Source organism: Lepidochelys kempii, chromosome 11, assembly GCF_965140265.1.
Source record: "Lepidochelys kempii isolate rLepKem1 chromosome 11, rLepKem1.hap2, whole genome shotgun sequence".
NCBI lineage: Eukaryota > Metazoa > Chordata > Testudines > Cheloniidae > Lepidochelys > Lepidochelys kempii.
Window position 1 is genome coordinate 18,226,232 of NC_133266.1, and position 21,423 is coordinate 18,247,654.

At 39.9% G+C, this 21,423-nt stretch overlaps 1 protein-coding gene across 1 annotated transcript in view; it reads left to right on the forward strand.

The window, feature by feature from the left end:
* ACMSD (aminocarboxymuconate semialdehyde decarboxylase) overlaps nucleotides 1–21,423 on the forward strand; it is a 59,005-nt gene that overhangs the window by 910 nt on the left and 36,672 nt on the right. The window contains exons 2-3 of the mRNA XM_073305304.1: nucleotides 5,468–5,512; nucleotides 11,700–11,796. Coding sequence (XP_073161405.1) covers nucleotides 5,468–5,512; nucleotides 11,700–11,796 — 142 coding nt within the window. The remainder of the gene's footprint in view (nucleotides 1–5,467; nucleotides 5,513–11,699; nucleotides 11,797–21,423) is intronic.

The window sequence follows — 21,423 nt, forward strand, 5'->3', positions numbered from 1 at the left end:
GAAAAACTCAGTTAATAAATTCAAATACTGCTCAGAATAGAGGGCAAATTAAATTGTTTTTAATATTTGCATTAGAGGTAGTCTAAATCTTATAAGTTATTGATATTGTAAATTCAGAGTCTCTTAGTAAATCCAAAGTGCACTGTCAGAAATAATTCCCTAGGCTCCATGTTCCATAGTTGCAAACTACCTTGGTGGTGCAGTAGGACCCAGGTGCAGAAGGGAGAACTATTGGTAACATGTTTTTCCACATACAGGCGTGATCTATTCCTTAACCCCTCTCTGTCTCACTTTCTCCATCTGTAATCTGAAGGCACGGGTGCTTTGGGGATTCCTTAGTTAATATTTTCACAGTGCTTTGAAAATGGAATGTGCTATAGGTATTACTGTACTAAAAAAATCTAATTATTTTGATGTTACATATAATCAGATTGTTTAATTTAAAAAATATAGACGTATTTAGTTCTAACTCAGTTTGTAGGATAGCCTTAACAGTGTTGAACACTATGGAATATATTTTTATCCTTTTTTACTAATTCTGCAGCAATGTAGAGAATTAGTAAAGTCACTTTTTTAAAAAAATCACATAATGAAACAATATAATTTCTGAAATTATTTTCTGATAAAACTGTGACTTTGTATGATCAGCTCCATTAAACAAGTTGAGGGTAGGTGATTTTTAAAGCTCATATATTTCCATTTGAGGCAAGCTAGCAGATTAGTTAAGAGAGAGGATGAGAACTGAATTAGCTGCTTTTTCCCCCCTGACCCCCGAATAGCTGTTTTAAGACCCTTATTCCATTCTATCTTCATGGTAGTTAAAATGAAAGACTACTAGGCTTTTGTCTGTCAATGATATTAAACCACTTTATCTCATTGTGCCTATCTTTTGACTGCAAAAGAATACTGTGATTTCAACCTTGCTGTTAGGCACCAGCCACAAGCTGAGGCTCTCTTTACACAGTGGGTCTCTCTTCCTTTGATATACTGAGGTTCCTGATGACAGAGATTTCAAAAGTAGTTTTTGCAGGTTTGTTAGCTCTGTGTTTCTGTGAATGTTAAGTACACAGGGTAGCAGAGGTTGAAGGTTAGTCAGAGAGGGACAGAAAACTGCAATTTATTTATTCAAAAATGAGTAGCAATGGAACCTGGAATTAAGAATACATACGTAATTATTTCTTTAAAACTGTCAACGGTAACAATAAAAACAACTAGAAGTCTGATAGCACCTTAAAGACTAACAGATTTATTTGGGCATAAGCATTGCATCCGAAGAAGTGGGTTTTTTACCCACTAAAGCTTATGCCCAAATAAATCTGTTAGTCTTTAAGGTGTCACCAGACTCCTTGTTGTTTTTGTGGATACAGATTAACACAGCTACCCCTCTGATACTTAACAGTAACAATAATACAGATAGAACTGATTGGAAGGTAACATGTTTTCTGATCCGTTAGCTCTGTCACATGCACATGCAGTACTATCTTATAATTTTTACATTAAATTGTTGGCATCAGCATTACTGGATCTTGAACCTAAGATCATAGAAAACTTTGTGTTGGGTTTGTTCACCTGTGAACTTGGAAACCCGTAACATATATGTAAATCATAGAATCATTAAAATTTAGGCCTGTAGAAGAGGTCATCTAGTCTAGTCCCCAGTACTGAGGCAGGACCAAATCGACCTAGACCATCCCTGAAGTCCATAGCATCTTTTTGCTAACAGTGCAAAGTGGGACTAGTCTTTGTAAAATGCTCCTTAAGCAAACTGACTATAAACAAAATAAAAGTTGCCAAGCTCTTGATTATTATCTTGAAAAGGCAGAAGATTTGTGGCGAGAATCTGAGATTTCACCTATGCCCTCCAACAATAAGAAGTGGCTAACATCTCACCGTTATGCAGAAGCTTTTCATAAATCATTGGAGATTCTGATTATTCCACAGAAAAGAGTCTCTTGACCATGGGAAAAAACAGTTTTGAATCAATAATGCCAAAGTTAACAAAATGTCTTTTCTCTTGCTAGGCTTAGGGATTTGAAAATCTATATCCAAATAAGCTAGAACTTTAAAAAGGCAGTGAAGTTTAAATATGAAGCCTCACAGAAGGCTTATAAATCAGACAGTTGAAAATAAAGAGCCAAGTCTAATATCAGCACCAGAATATAGAAGATAAAGTAAACCCCAAAGCTATGCAGTATAATTAGTGATGCCTTGTACTGGAAGAGGTCGTATTGCAAGGAAAACTTTCTCTTAAACTGGTTAGAACTGCTTTTTCACAACTCTTGCTGAATTCTTTATAACCCCAAATGTATGGGCCAACAATTTCAAAAGTAACTAGTAATTTTGATGGGTTTCAGAGTAGCAGCTGTGTTAGTCTGCATCCGCAAAAAGAACAGGAGTACTTGTGGCACCTTAGAGACTAACAAATTCATTAGAACATAAGCTTTTGTGGACTATTTCTATTTCCCCACGTTAAGTATCCTCACACCTTCTTGTCAACTATCTAAATGGGCCATCTGGATTATCACTACAAAAGTTTTTTTCTCCTGCTGATAATAGCTCATCTTAATTAATTAGCCTCTTACCGTTTGTATGGCAACTTCCACCTTCTCTGTATGTATATATATATATATCTTCTTACTATATGTTCCATTCTATGCATCCGACAAAGTGGGCTGTAGCCCACAAAAGCTTATGCTCTAATAAATTTGTTAGTCTCTAAGGTGTCACAAGTACTCCTGTTCTTTTTTTAGTAATTTTGAGTAAGTGAAGTGAAAAAGTGATCAGTGAAATGCTTGAATGAAGAGTATGAAATGCATCCAGTTAATCCCTGAGGGCATGAGGGGGAAAGCTGGTTAAAAAAAAAATAAATCATTGACTATTTGATTTATTGTCTATGTGGTTGAGCTGTATAATACTTCTGTTATCTGCACAGTTGCATAATCATAATTAGGAGCTGATCCAAAGCCCATTGAGGTCAATGGAAGGCTTTTCATTTATTTCAGTGGACTTTGGCTCACACCCTATGTGTCCCTGGTAAAACACAGTTTTCATGGTATGTAAATTTAAATTGGTGTAAATAAATATATCAACATACCACAGTCAACCGCATCTCTGGCTGAAGTCAAAGGCCTTGAAGTCAATTATTGATTTGCCTGCCTGCATAGGATGTGCAGGATCATAATGTTGCTTATGCTGATGTGTTAATGAGTAATTGTCCAATTTCGTGCGAAATGTTACTTTATAGAAAAAATAGGAAATTCTGACTCTCTATCATCATATTTCATTATTTTATATCATTTCAAATCTTACAATTTAAAAAAGTAAATGAAAATAAACTTCTGGTGGGGGGGGTTATTTTTAATTCAAAGAACTTTAAACCTCTTTGGGAGACTCAATGGACATGTAACTTGTATCTTTTAAGCCTGTCTCTCCTGATTAAATATTAATAGGCAGAAGGTGGTGACCTTCAGCCTTGCTGCTGAATCATGGAATCTGAAAGGCATAATCAATACATCTTCATGCTAATGATTAACAAATTGCAGTTTGCTAGGATCTGTGCTGGATCATTTCTCATCTCTTATTTTCCTTCACATACTTCATTTGGTTGTTGTTTCTGTCCTAAAATACTATTCTGTACAGTAAGGTACAGTCCCAATATAGTAAGGTACTTAACCATGTGAGTCAGGCATCTTAAAATCAGTTCTTAGACACATGCTTAGGTATCTTACTGAACCAGAGGCTAAAGGTTCAATCTTGCAAGTGTACTAACCCAATCCAGCAAAACAGTCAAGCACATATTTAAAGTTAAGCATCTGAATAGTTCTACTGAAGTCAAAGAAACAATTTATGTACTTAAAGCTAAGCATATACTTGGGTGTTTTGCTGGACCACAGGGTGATCAGCACCTTGAAGGACTGAGCCCTAAAGAGGATTATGTTATGGCCAGATCCTGTGAAGCTCTGTGCTCCCTCTACAAGGTGCTGAGCACCCTCAGGTCAGCACCTTGCAGGGTCCAGATGCCAGAAATTTTAATGAATTTTTGCCATTAAATCAAGGAATATGTGCTAAAGTCATGCACAAAGGAAAGCTTTTGCGACTATAGTAATTGTGAAAGTTCACGAGCTGATCTTACTGGCGCTATGCAGTAATTGGTTACACTCCAAAAATAATGCAAATGTTCAGCTTTCTAGATATGCCCTTGGGTTCGGAGTATTCATTTGTGGTTTACGAATGCCTGCCTTTCTTAAGGAGAAAAGCATCCTAAACAATTCAAAATGACATAAATACTTGGAAGTTTGTCTTATATCTAATGGTAAAATACAGTTTTTCTTATCAATCTTAATAACTGTCTAAAGTGGCAAGATGTTTGGAAACCACTGTCAGATTCCCACACACATTTCATCAAATGTTCCTCTCAGATTTTCTATCTATACTGTTCGGTTAATTTGTCGTGTAACATTTACTGTGTAACCATTTTATTAACTTATTCTGGACGGGTGGGGTGGGGGGGGAGACTGGCAATTCTCAATTGTTATTACCTGTTCTGGATATGTATTCAGAGCTTCAAGAAGCTTTCTCCAAACCCAGGGTATTTAACTGAGGTTTTCAGGTGAAAATCTCTTAACCTTACCTAACTGAATCTGCCATACGTACATCTTTGGAACAGAAAACACTGTGCAGATGAAGATAACATCATTGTGAAGAGTGCTGTGCAAATAGCTAGTTGGATGCTAAATGAGGGTATGTGTAAGGTTATGTGGATGAAGTACAGCTACATAGGTGCATGTAATACACACCACATATGACGTGGTTTCTCCCAAACATGGAGGCATATATCCGGTGTTAGATCCTCAGATGGTGTAAATCAATGTAGTTCCACTCAATTCAGTGAAGCAATGCTAATTAACACCTTTGTGCACCATAAGTATGTAAGTGCACCACCCTTCCCAGCTGCCTTTCATCAGATGAAACAGTCCCACTTTTGACAGCCTAAAAAAAACGTGGTTTTGCATCCACTTTTAGCTAATAAAGCTCTAAAAGGATATTAACCATGAAAATGAATCAGAAATTCAAGAAGTCAGTGGAAAAGACTCTTAAAAGGGGATGAGTCTGTCTTAACTACTTCTTAGATGACTATCTATGGTACCTAAGCAGCTGGCATTCCCACAGAAAGCTATTGTCTCTTCCACACTGCTGCAGTGGATATTTTTGTTTTATTTATTTTATGTTAGTTCTTCTCCTCCTCTTCTTTCCTTCGTGACTCTTTGAGTTTCTTTCTTGCTGCTTACTTCTCCCTCCTCTTTGTCCTATTCTGGGTCCACCTGAGGGATATGCTGCTATTTGGAAGGGAAAGGTTTATCCATGAGGTTCATCTTGCACCTGGATCTGTCTAGCTGCATGAACTGAGCCTTTGATTTTCATTCCATACCACTGTCTAATCACTGGTCTTTTCCTTCTCCCTTCACAGAGATATGGTTATGGCGGATGGGTTCAACTGGACCACTATTGCAAGGTACGCTGGTTCTCATTCCCTAAGGCATTATTGTGGTGTCAGCCACCTGTACCCTTTAAAAAGTAGAGTGCCAATAAGGTTGATGGCCAATGTTTACCTTACCGTGTCATTAAGGTACACCTTTTTAGGAAGCAAGATTACTCCAAACACTGAAATATCACCATAGATCTTTCTGTTAAAGGACTGAGATAGGGTATAAAATGACCTAACATCCTTCTAATCTCAATTTGAAACATTATCTAGCAGTTTTCATAATAACCTCAGCCTAATATAGTAGAACCTCAGAGTTATGAACTGACAAGTCAACCACACACGTCATTTGGAACCAGGCAGCAGCAGAGACAAAAAAAAAAGTAAATACCATACAGTACTGTGTTAAACGTAAACTACTACAAAAATAAAGGGAAAGAAGCATTTTTTTCTGCATAGTAGTTTCAAAGCTGCATTAAGTCAATGTTCAGTTGTAAACTTTTGCAAGAACAACCATAACCTTTTGTTCAGAGTCACGAACATTTCAGAATTACGAACAGCCTCCATTCCTGAGGTGTTCGTAACTCTGGGGTTCTACTATATTCAGAATGGGTAGCTCTAAAAAACAGATTTTAATAATAAAAAAGCATAACTTAGATCAAATTAAAAACTTTTTTTTCCATAGAATCACCAATTTTAGAACTTAACCTAAAAATTGACCCAGGTCTTCTGACATTATATGGCTGTCTAGAAGGAAAAGAAAAGGAGGACTTGTGGCACCTTAGAAACTAACAAATTTATTTGAGCATAAGCTTTCGTGAGCTACAGCTCACTTCATTGGATGAAGGTGCCACAAGTCCTCCTTTTCTTTTTGCAGATACAGACTAACATGGCTGCTACTCTGAAACCTGTCATTATAGGAGGAAAAGAAAACACAAATGGAACTATCTAATCATATTATTATAGAAGTTAAAGAACTACAACAAAGATCTTTCAAAAAGAAGAAAGAGTAATTCATTCCTCAGCTTTATAAGAAGGAGAGCAAAGACAGAACAGTGGTTTCAGTCGGAACAGTATGCATCCTTTTGGAGCCATACTGTACATGGAGCTGTGTGCATAATTGATTTTTCAGTTCCGTGGCTAAATCTGTGCGAAGAAAGGTAATTCCATTTTCCAGAGGATTTTGTTATTTCAAAATCTGGCTTTGTTTCAATTTTCAACAAAACCCCCATAATTCTCTCCAAATAGGAATGAAGTTCTGAGACAGTCCGCCTTGTAGGCTGCTGCTGACCATGGGAGCCTGGGGATCCCCAACTTGCAGGCAGGCAACCAAGGAGTCAGGTGGGCTCCAAGACACTTATGTGGCAGGGAGTGTTTAGTCAGAATGTTGTCAAAATCAAACCATCTCTATAGGACATTTTGGTTTTGATAAATTCGCAAATTCCATTCAAAAAATTCATTTTTCTGATTTTTTTTCCAACCTGCTCTAGCTGTGGTGTATATATCCAGAACCTGCAGCAGGAGGTAGTGCAGAAGTGACCTGCCTCAGCAGGCGATACAGAATGCATTGTATCTCAAGATGCCGCTAGCAGCACAGAGAGAACACATACACTCCCTTCTAGGATGAGCCAGCTCCCTTCCCAGGCCCCCAGCCTTCTGGAGAGATTAGCATTATTAATGGAACTAGCCTGGAGCAGTCCTGGCCCGCAGTGGAGCACAGGGACTGCCAATCCATCCAGCCCCCTCAGGTTCACAAGGAAGGGAAGGTTCCTTATACTCCCTCCTTATGCCTCACAGACCTGTGCAAAGCTAGCAACAATTGATCCCTTAACATAAAATTTAAGAATAATTTGTTGGGAATAATAATAAATAAAATATTTTATAGCACCATAAGTTTATACACAAGACACAAAGCCTGCCCTGAGGAGGTAAATAATACAGGACAAATGAACACAAGCAAAAAGGCAAGCTAACACTTCAGGAGCCTGATCCAATTGCCCAGTGAAGTCAATGGAGCTTTCCACTGACTTCAGTAGGTGCTGGATTGGGTCCCAGGATTTTATTATGTTGAGAAAGAGTGGGTGCTTGAAGAGGTGGGATAAGGAGGATGATCGAGTACACAGGGAACTGGACTGGATTTAAGAAACTTGTATTCTGTTCACATCACAGCCACATACTTCCTGTGCGGCTCCTGCCTCAGTTTCCCATATCCCTGCCACACAGAGTTGTTGTGAGGATACAATCTATTAATGACTGTGAGGTGCTCACACTGTGATGATGCATAGGTAGTTAGCTAAGGAGGAATCCGAAGAAAAGGAGGAGGTATCTAGTGGGTAAGAATAGGAAGAATTATTTAGATACAATGAGCAGCAAGACACAAGATTCACAGTTGAAAGTGCAAAAAGGAGAGATGTCCTTAGTCCAGCTAAGAGCTTGAGCACATGCTTTACTTTAAGCATGTGCACACTCCCATTTAAGTCAACTAACTAAAACCAGTTACATTATTAAATGGTTGGCAGTTTAGGTGGTGAGTTTAACAAGACAGAGTTAGAGTTAATCTGCTCCCATCTTCTGAGGTTCAGACATGACTTCCAAATAGGAGCTCTGAACTGAGAGAGAGAGGGATGAGTGATATTTGAGTGACTAGATGTACACAACGACACAAAAAGAATAAATATCTAGTGCTTGGCATTTTCAGGGTGTTGCCTCAGCCTTCAGGTTTAGTCTCATGAAGACAGTAACTGAGCTGCTCTGCTTTTTTAAAAAAAAACCCAAAACTCACTCCCATGATTCTCACAAGAATTATAACTAATACATGTGTTATGTAAAACATAGATTGAGACTTTCCAAGCTACCTGATGAATTTAGGAATTTTCTTATTAATCTTACTAGATTTGAATAATACTGATCTTGGGACAAGAACCTGTCAACCCTCAAAGTGATAACTGGGAATTCTTAAGTAATCCATATAACTAATATATAATCTATAGCCCGGGCTCCATAACGGGAAGTGGACATCCAAATCCCTTGGCACCTGGGAAAATCACAGCCAATGTATGTCTGTGTGTGTGCATGTGTGTGAGCACACGAGTAATGAAAATGAGGAGTTTGATAAAATGCAACATCTGTTTATTACAAGAACATTCCAATGTCATCAACATCACTGGGATTATAAACCATGGAATTTTTTAAAGATTCAGTTGGAATCCTGTGGCAAGCTAGTAGTAGCAACGCTATGGGCTATCCAGTGCTGCCTCTGTCAGAGTAGGTTGGATGTTACTGTCGTTGGGAGGGAATAGAGTAAAGTCCTTTGCACAAAACTGGAGCAAAGGAAAATGTGTTTTAGGATGAGAGGAGGAAAAAGCTTCTCATAAGACTCGGTAAAAAATAATCAAACCATACAAAAATTAATTATGTATTTTTTCAAAGGAGTGAAATTCTGAATGAAACTGATGAGCCTGATGATGGGAAACTTTGCCATGTAGCTCAATTGATTTTAGACAACTGATTTTTAAATCTGTCTCTTAATTTCCACATAGATTTGTTAAAGCATAAAACACCAGGTGCTGTTAGGAGATGTCGTACAAATCTTAACTTATGTCCTAGGTAAATTGATTAAGCCTTGAGAATAGAGGTCTCATAGTACCTTGTCTGATGGCTTCTCTCTAGCCATTGCTTTGGAAACATGAACAATTTCCTCAGGATCCATGTGTTCATCATTACTGCAAAACCTCAGAGAATTGTTTCCAATTAACTTTACAAAATTACTACATAATTTTGTATTTTAAAGGTGCCTGCATCATGTGCATTTTAGTGGTAGTGCCCAGAGACTGTAGCAATATGTCTGGATTTCCAGCTCTCATTTTTTTGTTGGGCCAAATCTTGCTTGCCTTCTCATATGGGTAATCTCATTGATCTGAGTGAATTCAGTCAGGTGAATAAGGAGAACGGCAGTTTGTTCTGTAAATCAGGCTTTTCCTGAGTTTATACACAAATATGAGGGTTCAGGATTGATCAGTGGCACACCCGTGATCACAGAAAATTCAATTAACGCAGATGAAAGCAGCAATCCCAATTCTTTATAGCCTGGCACTTAGCTTTTTAGAAACTCTTTCATATTGCATAGCCTAATATTGCCTGGAAAGGGTTTCTTTTTATCTTTTAGTATTTATGTATTAACAGCAGATAGGTCCCTTGGTGAAATTTAAAATCTGTCTAACACTGTTTTCAGTATTAATAGAAGAAAATACATATGAGATCTTTAAAGGCTAGCAGAGTCTGAAGAAAGAATTGAAAGGCTACTGTGCTCACTGAAATACTCCCAGTGGCAACTCAATAAAGGGCACGTAGTCTATTTTTATATGACAAAATCTTCAGTTCTGCTGGGCCTTTCCCTTACCCCCAAATATCATGCATATTACACAATAAACAACAGTGGCTTGATACTGAATTTTTGAAATTATTGGAACGTATGCCTAAGAGAGCCCTTTCTATTTGGAAAATCAACTCTAACAGACTTTAAAGGATTTTGCCAGAGGAACAGGACTGTGGAGCTGTAATTACTGTCTATAACATTGGGAGTCATTTTCTCAAACTGTGATCTTGCTGCCAGCTCACTCTGGTATTCTGCCAAGGTGGCACAGACAGGGAGAGAGAAAAAAGAGGTTTTAAAATATTTATCAGGAAAATATATTTGTGAATGATGTATGAAGCTAATAACAAATTCAAGGTTAAAAACAGTCTGACTCCTCATAGAGAGGAGACATGCAACTGAGTATGCCTGCCGCAACGAGTGTAATTTTATTATTTTAAGAAATGTTATGTCTATGTTCATCACAAGAAACAGTCTGAATTAACTGTTATTTTATATTGCAGAATAGGTGTACAATGAGTGAAATTCACCTCTCCTCCAGGAGTGTCAGTCAACTGATTTTGTGTGTTGGGGGAGGAAACTAGGTGTGGGTTGGAGAGAATGTGCCCCCTCATACTGGAGCAGGCTTTAGGGATTCATTGCATCTAGCTGCCATCTACTGTGCTATTCCTCCACACCCTTTACAGAGGGGTTCCCAGCCACTAAATCAGTGTAATCGCAGATCCCATCACTCCTTGCCCCCAACATGTCTGCTTTACACCCATGCTTCCCTACCACACACAGGTGGAATCTGCAGGGTCCAGACACAACTTAATCCAGCTGTCTGCCTTAGCTCAACTTTCATGCATTCCCATTACCCAACAGAAGCAGCTAAGAGTATCTCTGAACTCTCGCCTTGCAGGTATTGATGGGTTACATCTCATCAATTCGTTTAAGAATAAAACAATAGGAAAATTGACTGTTGCAGTTGCTTTTGGTGTTGAATCACTAGCTCTAATAACATATCCATAAGACCATGTGACTATGAACAGTTGCAACATTCATTTTCCTTGGCTTGATTTGACAAGACAGTGACTACACAGTGTCTTTGGCCCGTTATCAAACCAATCAAAAATTAAAGTCAGAAGTGTTGCATCGCTCTTTCTTCTCTCAATTAAAGGGACACAGTCAAAGTTAGTGACCTTGGTAATATTTTGACTTACATAACCCTGAGAGGGCTTTGCATTAAAACTGTACTGCTATAGTTCAGGTAATTGTTTTATATTGGATCTTTTCCCCTGATACGAATGCTTCCGTATTCTTTTTTTTATTTCTAAGAAGAAAATTCAACCTGCAGTTCAATGGGGCTAATTCTATCTCAATTGTTCAGGATGAATCTGCAGAACTCTACTGAATTTATAGAGTTACTCTGAATTCTCGCTGGAGTTACTAAGATCATTTTTGAGCACACTCACTTCCAAAGGAATAGGACAAACCTGACGGCAGAACTTGGCTCATGGTCAATAAACAGCACTCATAAGCATCACTGTGATGTCAAACTCAGGCGCCTGAATGATGGAGGACAAACTTTAGTTAAGGAAAATGTTTCAGGATAACAAAGGATATTAGCAACAGAGAGAGGATTGTTTTTAAATTATAAAAAGAGACCTTGATATTGTCCTTTTGCATTACAAATGACATTTCTAAATATTTTTTTGGATTTTTTTTTCTATTGAACAAAAATGAAGGGCCTGAATTCTAGCACTGGATGGGCATTGGCAGCCCCACATACTTTTAACAGAGTAGAATTTAGGCCATAATATCTTGATACAACTGTATTACTGTAATAAAAATTTCATTTCACAGGGCGAGGCAAAAATGATGAAGGAGGGAAAGGTTTTCAGAGTTATCCAAGAGAACTGCTGGAATCCAGAGGTTCGGGTTAAAGAGATGAACAAATCAGGTAACTCCAAAAATGAAATAGACTAATCATAAATCAGATAGAACAACTTAAGCTTTCACATCAAAGTGTTTTATAATAACATTAAAATGAAAAGGTTTTGCAGAGTTACAATTAGTTTAAATCAATTGCAAGTCTGTGAAAACTAATACAGTTTATATTTGGACTCAAAAGAGACAGATTCTACCTTTCAGTACCTTGCTCCAGAAGTAGCCAAAATTAATTTCTGTGCAGGAAGGTACAAGTTAATATGAGTATGGGTGTCAGAACATGGCCTCAAAAGGAGAATATGCATTCCTGATTTTGAAAGTGGCCTATAAAGGAGAAAAATGTGTTTGAGCTCTTTCTTTGTTTTTGATGATGTATTTAAAAAAAAAGAAATGAACTTTCTGCCAAGTTTTTTTTTTCCTGCTTGTTTTTGCATTACATTGTCTACCACGTTTTTGCTGGAGGACTGTGAGTAACTGGAGAATTAGTGGAATTATGTTATCAGATGAGACAAGAGGCCCTGATCCTGTAAGCACATGCCTAACTAAGTTTGGCTTCAAAAAGACCACTCATGTGCATCATTAGGCACATGCAATTATCTTCAAGAACTCATAGAGAACGGGTGAGGTCACAGAGAACTGAATAAGGGCAAACATGGTATCTTTCCTTAAAAAAGAACAAAGAGGACCTGCGAAATTATAGACAATCAGTCTAAATTAGATATATGGGAAGGTACTGGAACAAATTATTAAACAATCAATTTGTAGGCACTTCGAGGATAATAGGATGATAACAAATCTATATTGGCTATTACTTAAGAACAAATTACGCCAAAGCAACCTATTTTCTTTCTTTGGCAGGGTTACTGGGTGGGGCAGAAAGGAGTATATATGACTTATTTTTATTTTAGTAAAGCTTTTGACAGAGTCTCACAGGGCATTCTCTTAAGCAAACAAGGAAAATGTGGTCTAGATGAAAATACTAAGGTGGGTGCATAATTGGTTGAGAAACTGTACTCAAGGACTCCTCGTTGTTTTTGCTGATACAGACTAACATGGCTACCAGTCTGAAACCTGTACTCAAAGAGTATTTATAATGGTTTGCTGTCAAGCTGGAAAGACATATCTAGTGCAGTTCTGCATGAGTCATTTCTGAGTCACATACTGTTCAGTATGTTCATTAATGACTTGAATAATAGAGTGGAGAGTATGCTTCTAAAATTTACAAAGGATGCAAAGCTAGTTGCAAGCACTTTGAAGGACAAGATTAGAAATAAAAAAACGTAAATAAATTGGAGAATTGTTCTGAAATCAACAAGATGAAATCCAATAAAGACAAATGTGAAGTACTACACTTAGGAAGGAAAAAAATCCAATGCACAACTACAAAATGGGAAATAACAGGCTAGGCAGTAGTTCTGCTGAAAAAGATCTAGGGGTTATAGTGGATTACCAATGAAATATGAGTCAAAATGTGAGGCCATGGCAAAAAAGAAAAAGTCATTCTGGGTGTATGAACAGGAGTATCAATGACTGGGACGTGGCTGGTAGTGTCTAGTGGTTGGAGCAGGAGTTGGTAGTCAGGAATCAGATCTGAGGGGCAGGACCGGGTTATGTGGAATGAGTCAGGGCAGGGGCAAGGCTGGTCAAAGGCAGTAGCAGAGCTGGAGCAGGACTGGGAACAAGGCAGGAGCAGGAGCTGGAGTTATTGCAGCCACAGGTAAATGCTTTGAGCAGCTGCTGAACAACTGCTGATGGGCTTAAGAATCACTCTGCTGATTCTTCTAGCTAATCAGGCAATGTACCCAGTCCGGAAGCTACTACAGGCCAGCCGTGCTCATTAGGCTGCCTGGAGACTGGCTCTAGTGCAGACTCCGATTCCTAACAGTACCTGCCCCCTCGAAGGCCTTGGGGGGCAGGTTCTCAGAGTATGTCTGGTGGAACTTTTGCAATAGGTCCAGGGCATGGATGTTCTCTATTGGTTCCCAAGACCACTCATCCAGACTGTGGCTTTCCCAGTCCACCAGATGCTGGACTCTAACTAACCCAGGGTGAGGATTCAGTAGACCACACACTCCTCCTGTCCATGGACTGTTATGGGGTCAGTGGCAGGTTGGATTGGCTTGGGTTTGGATTTTTAGTGCAGGGTTTTTTAAAAGTGACATATAAAAGAGGGGATGGATCTTCATGCACTTGGGCAGCTGTAACCTGAAGGCCACTGGGTGTACCCATTCTGTAATCCAGAAGGGGTCCGTGTATTGGGAGTCTAATTTGGCAGATACATAGTTCGATTTAAGGTTCTGGGCAGAAAGCCACACCTTGTCACCTGTGACCAGATTGGAAAAAGCCTAATGATCCTGGTCCATATGGTGTTTATAGGCTTCTTTGGCAGACTGCAAGTGTTCCTTGAGCTCCTGGTGCATCTGTGGTAGGCAGGAGGCTAAATCCGCTGCGGCCAATACTGGGGAACTCATGGGCCAGTCTGGGTGGAAGTGGGGGTGAAAGCCACAATTTGCAAAAGAATGGGTTATGCTGGATCGAGGCATGGATTGCATTGTAATATGTGAATTTGGCATGGCGCAGCAGGGGAAGCCAGTGGTAACTCAAAGACCAGTGAAGATACCCCTCCAAGATTTGACTTACTTCCTCTGTTTGTCCATTACTCTGTGGATGATAGGCAAGACAAGGTGAGGGGTTCAATACCAAGGAGTCTGAGAAATTCCCACAAGAACTGGGGGATGAACTGGGGACCCAGGTTCAATACAATGCCCGTGTCATAAATATAAAGGGAAGGGTAAACCCCTTTGAAATCCCTCCTGGCCAGGGGAAAGCTCCTCTCACCTGTAAAGGGTTAAGAAGCTAAAGGTAACCTCGCTGGCACCTGACCAAAATGACCAATGAGGAGACAAGATACTTTCAAAAGCTGGGAGGAGGGAGAGAAACAAAGGGTCTGTGTCTGTCTGTATGCTGGGTCTTTGCCGGGGATAGACCAGGAATGGAGTCTTAGAACTTTTAGTAAGTAATCTAGCTAGGTATGTGTTAGATTATGATTTCTTTAAATGGCTGAGAAAAGAATTGTGCTGAATAGAATAACTATTTCTGTCTGTGTGTCTTTTTTGTAACTTAAGGTTTTGCCTAGAGGGGTTCTCTATGTTTTTGAATCTAATTACCCTGTAAGATATCTACCATCCTGATTTTACAGGGGGGATTTCTTTATTTCTATTTACTTCTATTTTTATTAAAAGTCTTCTTGTAAGAAAACAATGTTTTTTCATTGTTCTCAGATCCAAGGGTTTGGGTCTGTGGTCACCTATGCAAATTGGTGAGGCTTTTTATCCAACATTTCCCAGGAAAGGGGGGGTGCAAGTGTTGGGAGGATTGTTCATTGTTCTTAAGATCCAAGGGTCTGGGTCTGTAGTCACCTAGGCAAATTGGTGAGGCTTTTTACCAAACCTTGTCCAGGAAGTGGGGTGCAAGGTTTTGGAAAGTATTTTGGGGGGAAAGACGCGTCCAAACAGCTCTTCCCCAGTAACCAGTATTAGTTTGGTGGTGGTAGTGGCCAATCCAAGGACAACGGGTGGAATATTTTGTACCTTGGGGAAGTTTTGACCTAAGCTGGTAAAGATAAGCTTAGGAGGTTTTTCATGCAGGTCCCCACATCTGTACCCTAGAGTTCAGAGTGGGGGAGGAACCTTGACAGCCCGGAAGTAACCCAACGTAGTGAAAGACATTTTCTAGGAAGAGTCAAGCCATCTCCATGCAGTAGGAACAGTATGGTGTAGAATGAAGTATGCCATCTTTGTTATAAGGTCCAAAAACACCCAGGATTACCAAGTGTCCCTGGGATCATAGCAGTTCTACAATGAAGTCCATTCATATAGTAAACCAAGGCTGTGGAGGTGTGGACAGATTTGGAAGAGACTTATGGGTATTGATCATGAGTTCTCGGTATGGGCACAGAGGTTGCAAGACCTAATATAATCCTTGATGTAAACTTGTGACTTGGCCACCAGAAGCTCCTTGAGACCAGATTCCTGGTCTTGAATTGGCCAAATTGGCCCAGAAGTGGCAAATTGCGGCATAGTTTCAATACCTGAAGCCTCGGTTGTCCCACTGGAACATAAATTCAACCCTTGTGATAGATGAGGCCATTCTGTAGTCAGAACTCGGATTCTGGTCAGGTACGCAGATCGTTCAGGGTCTCGCGGATCTGGGTTGCAAACAGGTTGTCGAGGAGTAGGGAGTGGATGGAGGATGTCAGTTCTGCTGTAGTCCATCCCATTGACAAAGTTGGACACCTTGCATATAGTGGCAGAGGGCTCTTCACCAGCTTTGAGTTATTTATTTTTCCAGGATAGGGCATCCACCTTTCCGTTTCTCACCCTTGGGTGATAGGTTGCCACAAAGTCACATTGAGCAAGGAAGAACCTGCAGATCTAGCATTGGTTAAGGCATCTAGCTGTCTGTAAGTACTTCAGGTTTCTGGGATCTATTAGGAGTTCGATGGGGAAACTGGGCTCCTTCTAGGAGGTGGTGTCATGCCTTGAAAGCTGCTTTAATAGCCACTTGAAGGCATGGGAGCGGGAGGAGTAGGTTGTGGGGGTCCACGTGTCAAGATAATACTGCACCTGTTTGAGGCATCAGCCTGGATCTTAAATGGTTTAGTGGGATTTGAGTGAATCAGGATGGGTACTCACGTGACAGTGAGCACATGATAATCATAGAGTTCCTGACTTTCTGGGAAAATGAGGATGTTGTATACCCCCAGAAGTCAGGAACAACTGATAACCATCCATTTTATAATAGCCAATAATATATTCGAAGACTGATATTAGCACCTGCTCCCAGTCTTCTTTTCTCAAGACTAAACATACTGATTTTTTTAGCCTTTCCTCATTGGTCAGGTTATCTAAATCTTTTTTATCATTTTGTTGCTCTCTCCAGTTTGTCCACATCTTTCTTAAATTGTGGGACCCAGACCTGGACACAGTACTCCAGCTGAGGCCTCATGAGTAGAGAGGAACACTTACCTTCTGTGTCCTGCATGAGACACTCCATGTCAGGGAGCAGGACCTGCAGCAGAGTCAGTCACTGAATAATCTAACGAGTACAGCTGGCCTGTTGTAAGCTGCCTGACTGATTGGTCGGAAGAGTCAGCAGACCAGCTCCTAAGCCCAGAAGCAGCAACAGTTCAGCAGGTTTCAAGAGTGGTAGCCATGTTAGTCTGTATCAGCAAAAAAACCGAGGAGTACTTGTGGCACCTTAGAGACTAACAAATTTATTTGGGCATAAGCTTTCGTGGGCTAAAACCCACTTCATCAGATGCATGCAGTGGAAAATATGGTAGGAGGATATATATACATAGAGAACATGAAAAAATAGGTGTTGCCATACCAACTGTAACAAGATTAATCAAATAAGGTAGGCTATTATCAGCAGGAGAAAAAAAACTTCTGGAGTGATAATCAGGATGGTCCATTTCAAATAGTTGACAAAAAGGTGTGAGTAACACTAGGGGGAAAATTAGCATGGGGAAATAGTTTTTACTTTGTGTAATGACCTATCCACTCCCAGTCTTTATTCAGGCCTAATTTAATGGTGTCCAGTTTGCAAATTAGTTCCAATTCTGCAGTTTCTTGTTGGAATCTGTTTTTGAAGTTTTTTGTTTGGAGAATTGCGACTTTTTGGTCTGAAATTGAGTGACCAGGGAGGTTGAAGTGTTCTCCGACTGGTTTTTGAATGTTATAATTCTTGACATCTGATTTGTGTCCATTTATTCTTTTGCATAGAGATTGCCTGGTTTGGCCAATGTACAGGGCAGAGGGGCATTGCTGGCACATGATGGCATATATCACATTGGTAGATGTGCAGGTGAACAAGACTCTAATGGTGTGGTTGATGTCAGCAGTTGAGGTCAGCAGCTGCTCAAAGCATTTGCCTATGGCTGCAATAGCCTCTGTGCCTGCTTTTTTCCCAGCCTTGCTTCTGCCTTATTCCAGTCCTCCTCCTGCCTTGTTCCAGCCCTGCTCCTGCACTTTTTTTTATACACCACAAAGAAGCAAACTAAAAGAGTCAAACACATTTTTTTTCTGCTTTGCAGGTCCCCTTTAATAAGCAGTGAGTTCCTCAAGGGATAATAACGACAGGCCATATCTTATTCTTGTTCCATTGATGGAGGTGCAGCTATGGATTTTAAAAGACAATTTTGAGTAAGAAAGATTGAGGGTAGATCATGGCCCTAAAAATTAACCACCAAAAATGAGACAGTTTGGGAGGGAAGATGCAAAGAGTTTCTCTCAGTTAAAGAAAGCTGGTAGCCAGCAGGGTAAGGTGTCATTAACGCAGGTAACTTAGGCCCTGTAATTAGATCCTATTTGTGAAAAGATTTACACAGCAACGTAAGAACTTTATCATTGATAAGAAATACAACTGGTACCTAGTGCACCAGAACAGCAATTAGGTCACATGATCATACCTCCTGGCTCCAGTCAGAATACAAGATGGTGTATTAAAATACTTACTTAAATGTAAACTGCAAAGCCAATGTTAAAACTCAGTTAACACAGTTTTACCACATCACAGTTTTATGCCACAGGCCACACTAGCCAGGCTGTGGGTGACACTGAATTCAAATATTAATTTTAACTAAACTTTCTTTAATTCCTTTCCCCTCTGTGAAATCTTCTTGGTCCTTCCTGCCTCAGTGAAGACATAGCAGAATGTATCACTCTATGTCATAACACATACCATGGATTGCAGTGAGATGCTGGCCGTTGCAGATGTACATTCTGGAATATCAACAGTCAACCAGGATGTATCAAGAGGATTTCAGAAAAGTGTGGGGGAGAGGGAAAATACTTTTTCAAAAAGTTAAAACTCATTTATGTGGTGAGTAATCTCCCTCGTTCCCTCACAGTGTGGTGACCGGGAACATTCAGCACAGAAATCTCTCTCTAAGTCCATTTTTATATTTGCTTTGCAGTTTGCCTGTCCGCAAGCTGGAATGCCAGAAAGTAAAGCATTAATGCAATCTCTCTGTCAGAAAAGGAAAGAAAAGACTGAATTCTGGAAATGATCTTAAGGTGGTAGAAATCTGAATTTACTGTGTCAGAGAAATAGATGATTCTGTTTCCCTTTAAAAATCAGAACACCAAGGCTCTTAACTATTTATAGTTGATGACTGAATATCAGAGCCACAAAAGGAAGAGGAGAATGAGGTAACAGATTTAAAATAGTGTCAGGAACCAGCGATTCATAGCTCAGTTTTTGTAGCAATTAATATTTAAAAATCCTTGGACATCTGTGCCCCTATATTTAAGGCAAGCTGATCAAACAGTGGAAGCAGAGGAAATGATCTTCATGTGAATCACATAAAAAAGGAAAGTTGGATAATTAAATGCAAAAAAGCAGGCAAAGGCTGAAGATTAATGGTCCCTAGGGACACTGGGAAAAGAATGGCAAGAGAGGCAAACTGCACACAATCAGATGACTGTGATCACTTCCATACCAAGTGCCGTTCCTGCTAAGCCTATATCATAACATTCCAAATGACTAGTAGTATCAAATGCTATGGAACTATGCAGCAATACATGAGCCAATAAGACCATCACCAGTGCATAGGAAGAACCCATTCACCATGTTAACCACTGCTGTTCCAGCAGTTGAAACCCTCGCTTGCAAGCCTCTAATAAACTGTTCTGAGAAAGGTGATTAAACAGTTGTTTGATTGCACCCTCTTCAAACACTTTAGCAGGAAAGCATAAATAGGAAAAAGGCAAATAAGTGGCTGGACACTAAAATATGGCTCTCTTAAGATGAGGGCTGTAATGGGATTTAACCATGTTAATGTGATTGGAACAAGACACAATAATCATCTGTGTAAGGCATGGGAAGGGTTCCCAAATGTGTTAATCAAGTGTTCACTGGCACATTGCTGGAGAATGTAAATGAGTCAGGGATCAAGACCTTTCTGTTCTCCCACTATGCAGTACAGAGAGGAGCAAAATGCCAAAAAATCCATAATGTGTCTGTGTAGAGGGGAAAATTGGCTACATGGGATGTTCCCTCCCACCCTTTCCCTTCCACTCTCCCTCCCTTCCCCCCAACATTTCTGACCTTTGGAAAAAGCCCTTGTGTCTCGTCATCATTTATATGAGAAAAGAGACATGGCCAGAGCAAAAAGAGGATCATTCTTCCTCAGAAGCACTGCAGAAGGAATACAGTAAAACATGGAGGTTAATGTTGCTTGAAGCAGAAGACTGGAAATTAGCATGAACATTTGGGGCGCAAATGAGAAGTCTGTGGGAGCTGAGAGCACTCAGCACCATGCAGGAGTTGCTTAGCATGGACTCACCTCCCTACAAGCGCTCTTTACTGAAAAAAACAACCATGTGGGGGACTCAGTTACAACACAAGAGCTCATGTTTGAGGAAACAAGGAGCAAAAATGCTGCTCATTGAAGAGTGATTCACTAGAAAGTGGGTTATTCTTTAGACTTAATCTGCTTCCTAGAGGAATCCAGATTCAACCTCTGTCCCCCCAGTGTCCCTTTATTATGTAATAATTAACTGGTAATTATTACATAATAAAGGGACACTGACAACTTAAAATTCACACTTCAGGATGAAAATGATTTACCTGCTGTAAAGTAACTGCAAGTAATATCTAAGATTACTATAAGGAAAAGAAATGAGAGGGGGAAAATATGTTTTCTCTATTTTTTTCCCTATCTGCTTAGTATGTATTAAATGGCACCTTGCCTACAGTCAGTTTCACTGTTTCCCTGACATAGTGAGTAAGGCCCCAATCCTGCAAGCACTTGCATATGCTTAATTTTATACGAGACTTTGCAAGACCAGAGTCAGTTTTCCCTGTTGTTTTCATGGATCATTAATACAGCAATAAGAAAGAGAAAGTCACTGGAAAAAAATTAGGAAAAACTTCTCAGGGTGATTCTGAGGCAGATGTAGTTAATGAAAATAATTCTCACTCATTTTTTTTAAACTAACTGATTTCAAGGTTCTGTTAGTGAATGCAAAGCTTCTGCATTTGTTATAATAAGCTTTGTTACCACAAAGGGGAGCAAAAACAATATATATTATTTTCACTGTCTTAAGTGGGACCTTCAAAGATTTTTTATATGACAAAATACATTTATGGAAAATTAAGTAAAATGAAAGAAAGTCAAGAGTGATAAGCATGCACAAGTATTTAAATTACTACCAATAGATTAAAGCAGGGGCTCTCAAACTTCATTGCACCACGACCCCCTTCTGACAATAAAAATTACTATATGACCCCAGGAGGGGGGACCGAAGACTGAGCCACCCCAGCCCCACTGCCCCAGGTGAAGGGGCCAAAGCCCCAGACTCAGCGGGGAGGCCTGTAACCTGAGCCCCGCCACCCATGGCCAAAGCCAAAGCCCTCAGTCTTTGGCTTCAGCTGCCGGCGGTGGGGCTTGGGGTACGACTTCAGCCCTGGGCCCCAGCAAGTCTAAACCAGCCTTGGTGACCCTATTACAACGGGATCTCGACAAACTTTGAGGCCCCAACCCACAGTCTGAGAACCGCTGGATTAGTGTAACAATAGATCACACATACCTAACTGCTGCTCTGGGCTTTTGTCCCTGAACTGAAGTGATTCT